Below are 17,728 nucleotides of genomic sequence, written 5' to 3' on the forward strand. Positions count from 1 at the left end.
GCCTTACAGTCCTCTTGGACACCCATTGCTAAAAGAAACACAAGTTTAACAGGTAAAACGAGACTTCTCGTCTATCTTCAAGAAATTTTTATTTCATTATAAACTAAGCTTGAACTGTTCCTTATCATATTCACTAAACCAATCATTTCACAAATATTAAAATAATCTACAAAAAAAATAAAGGGATGATTTTTGGCAGGCACAATTTCGTGTTTTATTTAATTTACTTGTTTATTATCAGTTGTTATTGGCTTCGAACTTACTTTTTAATTACAACGAGATCGGTTGTCGTGTCCTTTGTTCTTTGTTAAATTGCTTTTTTTGCTTCAAAACTAAACTACTAGTTATCAGGTAGCCATTTCTGATGGATTTACACAGTTTGGTCATATGCACTGTTGTCATAACACTGTCCCAGGTTAAAAAAATACGTCACAAATGCATGTAGACGATTATAGTTTATTAACATGACTTCTGTGCATTCGTGTAGATCAAAACAACATGAAATATTTTGGCTTTTGTTACATAACATGCTATTACTTTTTTCATAACGGAAATACTTTTAATTTAGATTAGATTTTAAGATTAATTTAAAAAGAAAAAGAAAAAAACATAAATTGAAAATTATATATGTCCTCATTTAACCCGGCAGTTCCATATTTTTTTTTCTCAAATATCAACAATCAGAGTTAGTTAAATGAATCGTACGAAACTAATGTGTTTAATTTAAATGCAAACTCTAGTTTATTCTAAAAGTACAAAATCAAGTCTATTAAGTACACAGACGATTGATTGAAACGTGTCCTGTATGCATAATACATCTCAACTTTCCTTTGATTTCACAAAATTTCCATAATAAATGAAAATTGTAAAGTCTGCACTTTTGTAAACAAGGAAATACATAATGTAAAACATAAAAATAATTCGAAATGATCCAAAGTACCTTTTTCAAAGACATAAATATGTTCACCTTTAGAGGTATAACAAAATCGTGCATTGTTGATAATTTTTATATCACCTTGTAACAACTAAGCATTTCTGAAAGTTGTATACACTTTCGTAAAGTATGCACTTCAAAGATCAATTCCAAAGATCTTAAATTTATACTATTGATCAATCAGACCTGTCAAAGCATCGACCATACATTTTCGTTGGAGTTGATGTTATGGAGGCGGTTTTATTCTAGGGATAAACAACGTATTTCAACTGTTATAGATATTATTGATACTAGACAAATACTGTGGTTGTGTTGCTGAAGGCAAATAAACTCATCATAGATATCAGGACAAAACTTTTGTATATATGCCACAGGCGAGTTTCGTCTTCAAAAGACTAATCAGTGACGATCGAACCCAAAAAAGTTAAAATGGCCAAATACAAAGTTGAAGAGCATCGAGAACCATAATTCCTAAAAGTTTTTCCAAATACAGCTAAGGTAATCTATTCCTAAGGTAGAAAAGCCTGAGTATTTCAAAAAAATCTAAATTTTGTAATTGATTGTGGTAACGGGTTTACTGGAGCATCCCTAAACCAATGATTGAATGAAGCCAACCAAACTTTTTGATGAAATTTTTTCTCAAGCAATTGTTGTTTTGTTTTGTTCATCGACAAAGCGGAAGTTGCTGCATGGCCGTTGATAAAAAAAAATGCTAGTTTTAAACTCAAAATCGGGAAACGACCATTTTATATTCTGTGGTTGCGCGAAGGCGGCAAGGGGATTTTACCGGATTGATTGGTTTTTTTTCTGTTGCTACGCATTCTTGTGTCATTTCTGCGACTAGCCTGCATTTTAAGTTTCATTATATTCAATACTCTGTCATTTATTTTGAATTTGGATATACGATGTTCGATGCGCATTGTTATTGAATTATCTTAGTATGTCATATGAAAACAAGGAGATGTGGTATATTTGCCAATGAGACAAATCGTCACAAAGACCAAATAACACAAAAATCTATTTGCCACCGTACGGCCTTCAACAATGAGCAGACGCAATACATTTAGAATAAAATATTTAAATGCCACGAAATGAACAAATATATGGACAAACAAAAAAATAACGCTCTAATTGATGTACAATATAAAGAACGAACAACAAAATGATATACAGCAACAAACGACAATCGCTGAATAATTGGGTCCTGATAATGGGCAGACATAAACATAATGTGTTGGGGTTAATCTAGTTTGTTTCCTATAGCTGCCTATCCTGGTATAGACAAAAACTATAAAAATCAGTTGAAAAGGACGAAACTTGTCAAATCGATGCAGAACAGAAACACAACTTACAAAAAAAACCCGGACGTAGCAGGGTATGTAAACATTCCCCCAACAACACAAAAAACAATAAGCACATATCTTACAGTACTAAAAAACTAAAAACAGGCATCTTTATTTTAGACATAAATGTCAATCAGCACACATCCAACCACCAATGGACTTAGTGTTACGACTTTACTAATAGAAGGTCTATATTTATCTTTGCTCTCTATTTTCTTGCACAAATTTTCATTACAGTTCATCCCCGATATAAAGATATAAACATAAGATGTATGTCATACACACTGACTCATTAGCAGTCTCATATACATCATTTTTGTATAAGTAGTTATATAAATTTCTTTTCGTTACAATGCTAAACTTGTACAGTAATGCGTTTTAATTTGCACGGGTGGATTCATCCGTGTATTCTAAATAAAGGCAACAGTAGAATACCGCTGTTCAAAACTCATAAATTCATGGACAAAAAATAAAAATCGGGGCAACAAACCAAAATCGAGGACCACACATTAAATATAAGAGGAGAACAACGACAGCGGGAATCTAAATCATTCGACAGTTTGCATTCAATCAGTGTATTAGCTTAATTCTATTGCTGTTGAGGTCTGTTTACTTTTACTTTCTTTTAAAAAAAAACAGTATGTTGTACAGGTACTGTCTTTCACACGTATAACATTTTTCTTGTAGAATTGTACATTTCAATAGATGCACATATACACTGTCCCAAGTTACATAATTTTTTTTATTTATTAACATGTAGTTGTGAATTGTTCCTTTTTTTTCTAACTATACTTTGTAGATTGCGCAGGCTGTTGGTCATACTTTAAGTGAATGAAATGTGATAAGAACGTTTTTTTTTTGCGTAACTCCTGCCATTCTCAATCTGTGTTCACATGTTGTTATTATGTTCCGAATGTACTATTAAACGACTGGATGCTGCAAAACCTATATCCCATAGAATATTTGTTGTTTATGTCTTGTATAGAAAAGAAATGCTTTATGTTCATTTGAACCGGAGAAAAAAAAACTTAATGGGTTTGAACTATCTTTTAGTTACTGTGAGTAATCTCAGATTTGCAATCTGGTTTATTTTGTGTTTTTGTTCTTTGTATCGATCTGATATTCTAATTAAGCCGTTTTTAACTGTTTGTTGTTGTATAGTTTGTTCTTATTTTGTGAAGTTAAGCTACTGTCCCATGATAGTAGATGGGTTGCAAAAATGTGTGATCCCGCCACATTCTGTATGTGCCTAACACTTGTCTGAAGCTTGTATTGCAATTGTTGTCGTTAGTAACTGTTTAACATTTTTGTTTTTCGTTTATTGTTTTGTACATACATTTTTCCTTCAGATATTTTTTTTGAATTTGTCACTTCGGACCTGTTTCCAATCGACACAAGGACAAAACACTTCTACATATCTTTGTTGCAGGAAAGTAAAAATAAACAATCTATTGCTTTTTTACTTCTATGGTTATCAGTTGTCTCATTATCAATCATACAATTTTTTTATATAAACTCGCCATTAATGAAGTATTGTGAAAACCAAATAAATAAGAATAAAACAATTATGTAGCAATTCTGCAAAAAAAACATCTCTAAGAAGGGCCTATTAAAAAAATTGCAATAATTTAAATGAAATCGATACTTTCTACTTCCAATCTGAAAATATTGGAAACTATATATAGGTATTACAGCGTCACTGATACTTTGCATCAATTACTTCGACGTTTTTAATATAAGATTCTGTTTATCCTAACTATAAGATAGTGTTATGAACCGATATATATATATATATTCAGAAGTCAGTTTTGAACACTGATGGATAAGGGTCGCGTATTTCTCAACACAATTATCTATTATTTTATTGTAATAAACCCAATTTGCAATGGATTATCTGATAATAAGAATCCTATGAAATTCAAAATACAAGCGGAAAAGATAATTGTTACAAGTCATTCAACAATACCAACCAAATCAGATTCTGTTATAGAATGTACCAGTATGTGTAAAAACAACAGGAATTGCGTGATCGCAAGCTATGATCGTGTCACAAAACAATGTAAATTGGATTCCGACAGCAAACCAGGGACAGAAAATTTACAAACTGGAATTATCGCTATAATAAGTAAGTGACACTTTATACATTTAAGATACCTGTAAATTGTTTATTAAAAAATTTAATTCAGTCTTAATATCAAATGGGTACGAAATTTCGTTATACTATAAAAAAAAAAAAAAAAAAAAAAAAAAAAGATGTAGTATGATTGCCAATTAGACGACTATTCACAAACGACTAAAATGACACAGACATTAACAACTATAGGTCACCGTACGGCCTTCAACAATGAGCAAAGCCCATACAACATATTTATGTAAAAGAAATGAACGAAAAACAAATATGTAACACATTAACAAACGACAACAACTGAAATTACAGGCGCCTCACTTGGGACACGCACATACATAAATAATGTGGCGGGGTTAAACATGTTAGCGTGATCCTCATTATAAGGATTTTATATCGTTGTTTTTTTAGAATTGTTTGGAAAACAGTTGTCCTGGCTCTCATAATCACGATATACAGCACGGGGCCATACTGATGATAAATACACAATTTTTTCTCTATACGCAGAAATATTTTTTTTTAAATTATAGGTCATGGACCGACTGACTGCTCCGAAAATCCCCAAGGAAGCATCAACGGGGTATACAGGATGTTTGTCAACAACAGCTATATATATGTTTATTGTGATATGGTAGCAGACGGATGGACGGTATTTCTAAGTCTATATTTAAGTTCCGGAGTTTCAAATACTCTGAAATTATGTGAATCATAACTTGTGAAAATACAAATCTAAATTTACTTTTGAATTCCATAAAGTATTGCTAGTGAACAAGAACTGTTACTATCAAAAGTTACATGGAATTTTATAATGAGGTAGGACCCCCCCCCCCCCCCCACACACACACACACACACACACAATGTCCGCCTAAATTGTATTGGGCCATTCAAAATATTCTTCAGTATTCTCTGGTATTTTCACAGTTTATATACATGAATACATGTATGAACGTTATGGTCGTTACAACACACGTCATTTAGAATCGTTTTCATAACAGTTTGGACGAGAGCATTTCTTTACAAACACAGATTATAGCGACGAACTGGGTCAAATGAGGTGTACGCTATGTAAATCCGAGTTATCACATCGTACTTGTTGCAGACATTTTAGAATGAGGGGTCGCGTAAGGTTTTAAATGAATAAATCGAATAATACGAATAACTAGCAGATGATTAATTTTGTGTTGGATTAAATGTAGAATGCTTTTCTTCTCATGCACATGCATGAACTTTAATGAACAAACTAAAACACAACAACTATAATAGGAAAACAATGATCAATAGGGACTCTAAAGTGAGGATAAACGTAAAAGAAACACGAGTATACTTATTGAAACGAACTTTTGGATCACAATTGTCATACTCCTGACTTGTTGCAAGACATTTAAGGACAAAATGGTGAGTTAAAACTTTGAATAATGGCTAGTCAAACCCCCCGCTTTTGGACAATGTCTAAAATATCGCTAAAAGACTACACCACGTGACCAAAAAACAGCACAAACACACACAAGAACAATCATCATAGATAAACGCACACACAAATGATATAATAGTCAACACAACATACAAACGCAGTATTTCTGTATTTCAGTACTGGTACGCGAATATTGTGTTATTGGAGCATGTGCATTAAAAGAAAAACATAATGTTTAAGTATTCAACATTAAAAAACTCAAGGTTTAGTCGTCTGCTTATATTCATGTTATTTGATTATGGTTTAGATTTTTTTGTCGACCCCACAGTTTAAATATCTTGAAAAAGTACGATGTGATTATTCAACGTTACAAAGGAATGTTCACCTAGTCTGACTCAGAAAAAGCGACGGCCGTGATTTGCATTCATAGCTTCGATCTCTTTTTTCTCTATTTAATCAACCATTTTACAGTTATCATTTCAATTTCAGGAATATGACAGCTGTTATCTATTCGTGTAATGTGTTTGAGCTTTTCATTTTGCCATTTGATTACAGACATTCCGTTTTGAATTTTCCTCTGACTTAAGGAGGCTCGGGTGTCTTCCTTCATCTAAGATTTTAGATAAGCAGATATTTCGATATGTAGCATGAAAAGAAGTTCGGTGACCCCATCTTTTCTTTTGCTGATCTGAAAGCATGTTATAAGAGCAATATTTTATCTTAAAATTCTTATAGTACGTTTTCGTTTTATCACACAAAATTTGATGGTTAATAAATAATCCATACAAAATCTGACAATTTTGCGCAACCTATAGCGTGAAAAAAAGTCCGGTGACCCATACTTTTTAATGAAAAAAAGCATGATAAAAGCTTGATTTAGACAAGTAATAAAAAAAAGACGCCCCAGCCACCTTAAGTACTCTTGTAATTTTCTATTGAAATACATGTAGCTTTGTAAAAGTCAGTCGCGCTTTATAGTTTTTTAATAGTTCGACACATTTGCTTGAACTTAGTAAAAAAAGTAGCTCTTTTCTTATACTTTGTCCATAAATTAAAAATGTCTTTTAAAAAAGTAACACTTGCAAAGTGGAAACAATATAGTTTCGATGGATTTTAAAAAATATTGCAAGCATGTACCGCGATATAACAAAATGATTGTTGACAACTTAAACTATAAAAATACTTCCTTTCCAGTGTTTTGATTGAGAAATAACTCAAAAGTTATTGTTTAATGTATTCACAAAAACGTCAGAGTGCACACAAATTTGATTCAATGTTTCCTTTATATAAATGGGAATAATATGCAACGATTCTACATATATGTTATAGGTGATCCAAAGACGGCTAGATGGATCAATAGATTTCTACAGAGACTGGTCAGACTATAAGAAAGGATTCGGAAATGTTTCAGGAGAATATTGGCTTGGTAAGTTTGAATATAACTTACACATTGATATTATACATTCGCGGTTTCAAACCAAATGGACGAATAGTTGGTTGAATTTTGCATGAAAAATAAAGGCATCAGTAGTATACCGCTGTTCAAAATTTATAAATCGATAAGAAAAAACGAAACCGGGTTGAATTTAATTTGATTGTTGGAACCATCATAATAAAAATATCATCACGTAAGCTCTTTGGTGAACAGACTTTGCTTAGCAAGATATAAATCAAGCACAACGTAATGGTGAAACGGGTTATTTAAAATGTGCACCATATTTTTGATGTTATCTCGAATAGGCACATACAAATATTTTAATCGTTTAGTATAATTTAATTCGTAATTCCATTTTATACCGGAGTAAATCATGAAAAAATGTTAATGACGTCACGGCCACATCACAAAATCATGTCTTTGGGCTGATAAACAAAACGACGTCAGCCAATCAGAAGACGTGTTACAACAACAGTTAAATATCTTTATTTTTGAAGGTAACGACAACATCTTTAACATCTTAAATGGAAAGTCGTATAGTTTGAGATTCGACGTACAAGATTGGTCTGGAGAATGGCGCTATGCTCAGTACAAGATTTTCAAACTGGCAGATGAGTCTAAAGGTTATGAAATAACATTAGATGGGTACACTGGGAATGCTGGTAAGCGTACATTAAAGTCATACAATACAGTTTGGACCCTATAGAGATGCTTGACCAAAAAAAATATTCCTAAAATTAAAAATGGATATAAGGGATGTGTCAAAGAGAAAACAACTCGACCAAAAAGCAGAAAAACAGCAAAAATTTACCAAAGGGACTTCAACACACCGAGAAAAATTCCGCATCCTGAGGCGTGTTTAAGCTAGGACCTAAACAAAAATGTGTACTATTTCAGTGATCATCGACGTCATAATAAATTTAGAAAAGGCGTAAAATTAGATATCAAACAAGACATACAAGAGCTTCTGACTTTGGACATTCGCAAAAAATTACGACCGGGTTAAACCTGTTTTGTGAGATCTTAAACCACTCCTATATGTGTAGCCAATGTATAAAAACAAACACACAGCAATACGCACAGTAAAGCTCAGTTAAATCCAATTCCGAGTCCTATTTCAGCGTAAGGAATGAAAAAAAGTAAACAAAATTACAACGAAACATAAATTAAACAAAGGACTACTAGCAATTACTGACATGCCATCTCCAGACCTAAATTAAACTGATTGAAAGATTATGTCTTCATGATATGAATGTCAAGTACAATCCATTTCGTTAGGGGTTTGGTGTCATACCCCCGTAAAACATATGTGAAGAACATAAACTATACCTTGCTTAATTTAACATGGATTTACTATAATATGTGCATTTAAAATTTCCTTTGTATGGACAGTTGTAAACTTATAATAAAAATACTTATAGTTTTTGTTTCAAAAGAAATACGTAAGCGGTTATTTGGGATGGGGACATTTCATTCCATCATTATACATTAAAATGTGCATCATGTCTTTAAAATTATTAACATAATGAAATGTTTATGATATGAAGGGGAAAAACGGCATATTTTGCTCTTTATTTGTTAAGACTAAAATATGAGTGTGCTTTTCTTAAAATTTTTCACGAATAATCCTCCTTCATATGGTCAATAAAAATAACAGGGGTCCATGAACTCGTTATAAAGTCATTTCAGGTCTTGCAGCTTTAAAGATATAAAGCACGATGATCGTATTCAGACTAAATATCAACCAATCAAAATTCTTCATATGGTGTTTCGAGCAACAATTGATTGTTCCGAATACTGGGTTAAATTTTTCACCCAGGACCCTGGTACTGAAAATAATATTACTCTGCTTGTAACTATATGTGTTGTTTACATGATTTAGTGCGACATATTTGCTAATAAGTGGCTTCATTAATGTCATAAAGATTGCTTATATCCATTCAGACAAAACTAATATGTGTACTTTTAATTAACACGACGGGTGCCAAATATGGAGCAGGATCTGCTTATCCTTCCGGAGCACCTGAGATCACCCCTAGTTTTTGGTGGGGTTTGTGTTGTTTATTCTTTAGTTTTCTTTGTTTTGTCATGTGTAGTATTGTTTGTCTTTTTGTCTTTTTCATTTTTAGCCATGGCGTTGTCAGTTTGTTTTATAATTATGAGTTTGACTGTCCCTTTGGTATCTTTCGTCCCTCTTTTAATTAAAATGTTGATTGTATATCACGCTAAATCTATTCCATGGCCAACGGGGTACAATTAAACAGTTTATTAAAACGACTATCGGTGGTAACCAACATTTAAACAGGTCCATATTGTATTCTTTCTCGGTCTTTTTTCTGCTTTCAATGAAAATTACAAATAAAAGTATTGAACATAAGTAAAAAAATTCTTAAGCCTCGGTCACACCTTACCAAATAGCTCGAACGGACGCCTAACGGATAACTTTTTTTCAATCCGTTCATGTTCGTTTGACGTCCGTTCTTATCCGTTAGACATCCGTCCAGATCCGTTGCATGTCCTTTAGGAGTAGGTTTTATCCGTGGACGTCCGTTCTGTCCGGTGGAAAATTTGGAGCGTGTTCAAAACTTTGAACGGACGTCTAACGGATAAAATGTCCGTAGAACGTCCGTTAGGCGTCCGTTTGTCGTCCGTTTTGTACGGTACTCGTCCGTTTCGTTTCCGTTTTGTATCCGTTACGTGTCCGTTATACATCCGTTGGAGGTCTGGAAGATAAATTCACCAATGGACTTTTACCGGACGTTTAACGGATAAAATGGATGTTGGACGGATGAGGAACGGACTTCTACCGGACGTATAACGGATAAAACGGATGATAAACGGATCTGAAACGGATAAAAGCCATTTAAAAATTTCGCGTCAGAAATGCCAATTATTGGTATGTCAGATTTTTTATAGGTTCATTAATTCTTATTATTTATAATCGATCTTAGAGTATAGGCACGTCTTCACAATCAAGCAGTTCTTATTCAAGCCAGACACTGCCCTTTCGCGGAATTTTGAAGAACAAACCAAAACCAGTTACACAGAAACATTTTGGATGTTTATGCGATTTACATGTATTATTATTGTCGCCTTTGATTTTTCCGTATATCTTGTTTATCCGTTTTATCCGGTACCCTTCAGTGAGGTGTCTGTTTTATGCGTTACTAGTCCGTTGAATGTACGTTCGACATCCGATCTGCCCGGTACGTGTCCGTTCCTCGTACGTTGCATATCCGGTGCGTGTCCGTTATGCATCCGTTACTCTTCCGTTTTATTCGGTCAGTACATCAACCGACTCCCAACGGATAACAATATTGTCAACGGACAACTTTTATTTTCATTCATTAGGCGTCCGTTCGTGCTATCCGGTAAGTTGAGACCGAGGCTATAGATGAACATTTTTTATATTATGTCTATGTAATGGAGAAGACTGCTAAGCTGAAAATATTTATTGTTGATGTAATATAGGCAGGACATTGTGGTCTATCATATAAGAGGAAAACAAAGTGTAAGGGGTATCCACCCATGAAATATATAGTTACCCATAGTTTAGGGATAATTTTATGATTATTTTTTGTGTCTGTTGTATTTTTTTATTTTGGTAATTATAACATCTTACATTGATATACCAATAGGAAAATGTAGTGTGAGTGGCAATGAGATAACTCTCCATCCAAATAACAATTTAAAAAAGTAAACCATTATAGGTCAATGTACGGCCTTCAACACAGAGCCTTGACTCACACCGAACAACTATAAAGGGTCCCAAAATTACTAGTGTAACACAATTGAAAAACAAACGGTCTACGTGATCTAGTCGATTTCATTCTTGGTAACTTCACATCATAAATATCTGATTAACTATGGCATTTTACGGTTTAAATAACTCTTTGGAAGTGCATAGTCGTGTAGGAAAAAAGCATCGAATTCGTATGCTCACAATAACAGCTGCTAGAAAATGTTAAATGTACTTAACAATGATTACCTATATATATATATATATGTTTAAGAATGATTGGCCTATTGTTCTATATATATATATATTATACTTTTTCACTTTTTTGGTCATTCGGAAAATGTTGTTTGTGCTGTTTTGAGACCCTTCTACAACGAAATTTGTATATATATATATATATACAACTCGTCTAAACATCAACCCAACAATGTTAGATCTGTAAATTTGCTTTCGCAAATTTTTGGTTCTTCCCTCGCCGGGATTCGAACCCATGCTACTGTGATATCGTGACACCAAATCGCCTGCACTTCAGACGTCCCGCTAGAACACACGACCACCTGGGCTCTCAAAAAAATAGCTTACGGTGGGCATGTGTTACCTTACCACGTCAGTTTTAATCTAGCGGCGTACTACAGTACATGATATATAAGACATGAAGATGTTATTGTTACAGATCAGCTAAATTATCTATAGTAAAAGATCCTACAAATTAATGTAAGATACAGTCACAGCAAATAATTATATTTATACTATACATAACATAACTTTGGGTTGGACTGAGTATGTTAAATTCATGACCATATTTACAAAAATGACATGAATTTTTTTTAAATGTTTTGAAATACTTTTTTCCTTATGAACAGATTACCTCAGCTGTATTTGGCAAAACTTTTCAAAATTTGTAGTCCGCAATGCTCTTCAACTTCGTACTTCAATTGGCTTTTTAAACTTTCTGTAATTCGAGCGTCACTGCTGATTCTTTTATAAACGAAACGTCCGTTGGGCACACATATAAATTTTCAATCCTGGTGTCTATGATAAGGTTATTTGATTAGCATCAATAATATATTAACAGGCTATTTTTTGAAAGGAGCTATATTCAAATTAGCCTCGTAAAATCGATGTGTAACCAACTTTCATAGTATCTTCTTGTAACAAGAAAATAGGATATAAGAATACTTTTTTTTTCTTTTTTAAAAAAGATTATGATAGTTGGAAGCAAAACTCGTTTCTGTGTATGTTAACGGGTTTTTTTTTTGCACTTTAGTTTTCCTCTTATTTTTTGTGTTTTCTTCGCATGGTTATTGTGTGTCCCTCGGTTTGAGTTTGTAACCCGGAAAACAATCTATCATGAACTATGAACACTGATACTTTACTGCTTCCTTTATCATTCACAGTAACTGCAGACTTGTTGGTAAGAAGGCGGGAATTATTATCAAAAGTTGAAGCAAAATACCTTTGAACCACTTTGGCTAGCTCAACTCGAACTGAGTTCCTTTGATCAAGTCTCAGGTTTTTGTTGAGTTCATATCGCGGAATCTTAAAGTTGTTTTGGTCTGAGGTTTTTCAGTGTTTTTATTTCTGTCAAAATTTTGTTTGACCTTAAAAATATAATATCAATTTCCCAATTTTGAGTGTCTTCAATTTTTTTTTCTACCAAAAAATCTGAGGACATGAGTTCCGACATTAATTATTTTGTTTCTTTTAATTTGAATTTAAGGGGATGCAATGTTGGGAAGTCTTAAGTATTTAACCGATACACGATTTTCAACCAAAGATCATGACAATGACGACATGCCCACAGCAAAGTGTACTGACCATACGAATGGTGGATGGTGGTATCAGGGTTTGCCAGGGCGGTGGTGCACCAAGGTCAACCCAAATGGAAGGTACTTTGGTGATGCAAGTACAACTAGTATGTTCTGGTATCCATGGACATCATCATTCAATAGCATGAAATCTATCACAATGAAGATTAAACATTTTTAATTGCAAAATATTGTAATTTGTCAGCAGAAAAGATCGTACACCGTCAAAAAAGACTTGCTATTTTTTTATTTTGTTTTGTTGGGCGCTTTGTTTAAATACTATATATTTGACATTTATGTGTGAAACTGCTGAATTGTATGATAAAAAATATGTAGTTCATTGCATTAGTCGAAACCAAATATTCTTGTTTCAGAATTAATGTTTTAACTTAATATTAAAGGGGAGTCAACTCTTATATTAATAAAATTTATATTCTGGATAGATTAAAATCGACATTTTCATTTTTGACTGGGGGTAGAAAGAATTCGGTTACACCATTTTTCGTTTTGTTTTCTTGGATCATATTATATTATATTTTTTCTCATTATCAAATTCAAAATTCGATCTTATGGTTTTCTTTTTATACACACAACTGTATTTTTCATAAATATTGTACTGTGGATTCATTATTATTCGTTGGATACCAATTTTCGCGGATTTCGTGGGCACAGTCAAACACGAAATTAAATATTCAACGAATGATAATTTTTCTATAGGTTTGTATGCAGACTTCAGCAAAACCTCGAAATTAAATATCCACGAATATGCAAGTTTTTGTTAATTCACGAAAATTGGTACCCACGAAAATAAATTAATCCACAGTATTCAAATTGTGGACATTTGCATGACCTGTAGCTTTAAAAATTGAACTGTAACCAACATTTTTTTTTAATGAACAAAGCAAAGAATTGCAAAACTATCTTTTTAGCAAATTGTAAAAAACAGGATTGACGGAAATATATACCGATGATCCACCTTTAAGTAGATCATCATTACATCGTAGTAATGTCTTTGAATATGAGTTTTTATAAATTAAGACATAATAAAAAATGATGTGCTTATGAAAATTTTTGGTCTTATTACAAATTGTGTTAGAGAGAACAAAATATCTAGTGGATTTCTAAAAAGAGCAAGCTAATGTCGCTACAAGGCAGCACTCGCAAAAGTAGAAAAGGATTAAGTCGTCATAACTTGTATATTATGCATTATAAATGAATATGTTTAAACTACATCCTATCAATATTACGTACTTTAAAGGTGCACTAGCTAAGAGATATATATAAGTTCTAAAAGATGATTGTTTTTTGTTGAATCATTAATTAAAGTAAAATAGAGAAAAAATAATTCGCTTTTAGTAGCCAGTATGTTTCAATCTTTTCAAAATAAGCGAAAAAACATTGATAATCTATTATTCACTTGCAAATATATAATTCCACCTAATTAAAGCCGTATTCATGCATGTGAGTTTGATTTACCTATTTACATATATATCTTCATTTATGTTCATATCACTTGTATGGTCATCGGAGGTATTTTGAAGTCAACTCGATAGTTATGTATATGGAGTCCAGACTAAAAAACACACGAACCGAAGCTACATATTCTCGACCCAATGTTCTGTTAATTGTTTATTTTAAACTTTTTACAATTTGGATAAATGTTTTACATTGTTATAAATCAAATATTAGAATTTGAGTCAAATTGGTGAACATGAATTTGACAGCTAGTATATATATCCCTTTAAAAATTGCATTACACAGGGTCATGCTTTTTTCTGTTTATATATGAAAATAATAGAATGAAGCCTATGAGAAAACTGTCAATCAGAGGACCTTTTTACACCACTTAACGTCGTGCCTATTTGATAAAATTCGCCGTTTTAAATTAATATTTACAGTTCAATATGCTGTGCTTTTACAGGTACACCATTGTCCAAGGTTAATGGTGGGTTTAGTGCATACCAGAATGTTCAATCCCACTACATTCTGTTAGCAGCAGCATTTTTTACTGGTTATCGTTGATTGGTGTCTGTTATATCTTTGATAACTAATTATATAGGTTTTTGTCATTGTTTTGTTCGACTTTAGATTGTATTTTTTTAATGTTTATTATATTGTCATATCGCCTTACATAGAAGAGGGGCAAATTAAAGAAGATAAACAGACAAATAATAGTACACAAGACACAACACAGAAAGTTAACGAATAGCAACACGAACCCCACCAAACACTGGGGTGATCTCAGTTGCTTTTGAAGGGTAAGCAAATACTGCTTCATATGTTGCACCCGTCGTGTTGCTCGTGTTATAATAAACCCAGTAAATAGTCTATTTGGGTAGGTCACATTCATGATTAGAAGGGAAGTGGTTTGTAGTTACAACATTAGGAACATATCCGATATCATCTATGAAACACTAAGATATTCGAAATTATTAAACAAACAGTCAATAAATAATAACTCTCTAGGTAGTGTGCAACTGCATTATTCATAACATGTAAAAGAAAATATAGTGACACACGAATCAATGAAATCATACAAGAATCGAGGTGCCAGAACACCATGATAGGTGTTTAGATCCAAAGTTATGGATGCAAATATGAATAAATCTTTGTTGAGAAATATCTAGTTGTTTCATATAGGAAACAATCGAGTCTTAAATTATATATTAAAGAAGCAAGAATAATAAATAGTCTTATTGATTGCGTTCTTTGTTTATTGTTTCAAAGGCATAAATCATGACGCGAGTTTTCTTTTTGAATCCTGACGGGAAAAAACAATCACCACGTCATAAGGAACCAGGAAACAAGTTTGCATTGATAATTACCATCCTTCTAATGTACCTAGAGTTGTTTATAGTGCATTTTATGCAATATATTAACATAAGTGTGCAATGATACAATAGATATAGGAAGATGTGGTGTGAGTGCCAATGGGACAACTCTCTGATACAAGCACATTTTCCCATGTTATGAACTGTTTATTTTAAGTTTCGAAAACAGTTATTTGATTATTTCCCCTCTGCACTGATCATATACATATTTTTCCAGAATAGTTCATGATAGAAATTGAGGTTTAATGAATTTCTTCTTAAGTTTAATGTTAAAAGAACTCTACATAGACAAAAAATATATATCTATTGACAAAAAACTACTTGACTAGCAACGAAAAATAACATCGTTGTAGATCGATGAAGCACTCTTTTTATAAAATAAAACGTAATTTAGTGAGGGCTAAGAACGCCATAGATGTTCTCTTGATAATTTTCTATTTTCAATTTCAATTTGTATGTAAAAATATATGTTTATAAACAAACACATTGTTCCCGGGTTAGCCCACACACTCTCCAGACACTAAAAAAAGCATTACAATTTTTAATACGAAAACAAAAATTTAAAACAACATGCACATGTATTTTAAACAACAAAACGATATGTATTATTGATATTACATCATAAACATATATTCCACAAACAAAATATAATTCAAATTCCAAATTAAAGTTTATTTTCCTTTAAACAATGGTTGCTATACAGTTACATTCTTGTTTTCAAACTGATAGTGATTGTTTTAACTTAACATCTTGTGCTGCAATTGTATTGTAATTAGGATTTTCTCTGTCATTGATGGTATGTGTATTTATCAACTTTCGAGGGAAAAAACGCTTTATAATTTTGATGCGTTCAAAGCCTAACTGCATTAACCTTCATCGGAAAACGATCATATCAAAAAAATATGAAAACCAAAGTTGCTTAACTTCATGAACGTAATTAAATATAAAATTAAGAATGGAAATGTTTAATACGTATAATTACCTATATCATTTTTTTTTCTTTCTAAAGCAAATTTAAAGAAATACATTAAACATAACTTATACACTATGTTCTATTTCAAAGGGGCACTAGCTACGAGATCAATTCAAATCAAAAGTATGATGAGTTATCTTTAAAAAAATGAGAAAGGAAGTATAATTATTTATCTAAAGTATGATTATTTATTTAAATTATGCTTATTTACTTAAAGTATGATTTTTTATTAAAAATATAATTAATTTTGGTTCAATCATTAATGAAAGGTAAATAATGGAACAATTATTCGTTTTTAGCACCCAGTATGGCTCAATTTTGACACATTAAGCTATTCAACATAGATGATGAATTATACATATTCCTATTCATGGAAGTTCAAGTTTACCTTTTAGCTAAAGATGGATAGCACATGTATTGTGCGTGTTCGGTTATTTAATGGAAAAGAATGCCGACATTGAAAGTGAAACAAAGATATATCTTTTGATTGACTAATTCGATCCAGAAAAAAACCCACCGTTCTTACACAGGTAAAAACGATGGATCACATTTAGTTATTTTTAATCTTTAATATGAAATTAAACCAACCTAGAAAATTCAAACTGCCCGAGTTTGCTTTCTATTTATTTCTACATCTATAATTTATCGCTTATATGACCATGAATGTCATCTTTGGTCAACTGGATAATTAATTAGATGGCATCAATACTAAAATAAGCACAAAACAAAGCTACACAATATATAGTATATGCCCTGTAAAGTGTTTATAATAGACTTTTTTTTAATTTGAATAAATATTTTACATTGTTATAAATCATATATCAGAATCTGAGTAAAATCAATGAACATCAGTTTGCCAGCTATTGCTTCTTTAAGCAAATGTGGCCATACTAAATTGAAGGAAGTTTAATCGGATTCATTTTATAACTAATTACCATAAGGATTATTGTGATAAAAACTTATTCTACAAGGACAAATAGTTTGTAATAACATAAACAACACGACATGTACCACATGTGGAGCAGGATCTGTTTGTCCTTCCGGAGCACATGATATCATCCCCAGTTTTTAAGTTGTGTTCGTGTTGCTTAGTTTATAATTTCTATGTTGTATCTAATGTACTTTTAT

The 17,728-nt window shown here is 32.2% G+C and overlaps 1 protein-coding gene across 1 annotated transcript in view; it reads left to right on the forward strand.

The window, feature by feature from the left end:
* LOC134699059 (ficolin-2-like) overlaps positions 1-14,818 on the forward strand; it is a 36,155-nt gene extending 21,337 nt beyond the window's left edge. The window contains exons 2-5 of the mRNA XM_063560743.1: positions 7,144-7,240; positions 7,747-7,911; positions 12,709-12,903; positions 14,718-14,818. Coding sequence (XP_063416813.1) covers positions 7,144-7,240; positions 7,747-7,911; positions 12,709-12,903; positions 14,718-14,818 — 558 coding nt within the window. The remainder of the gene's footprint in view (positions 1-7,143; positions 7,241-7,746; positions 7,912-12,708; positions 12,904-14,717) is intronic.
* Positions 14,819-17,728: the final 2,910 nt, after the last annotated feature.

Source organism: Mytilus trossulus, unplaced genomic scaffold (genome assembly GCF_036588685.1).
Source record: "Mytilus trossulus isolate FHL-02 unplaced genomic scaffold, PNRI_Mtr1.1.1.hap1 h1tg000024l__unscaffolded, whole genome shotgun sequence".
Lineage (NCBI taxonomy): Eukaryota > Metazoa > Mollusca > Bivalvia > Mytilida > Mytilidae > Mytilus > Mytilus trossulus.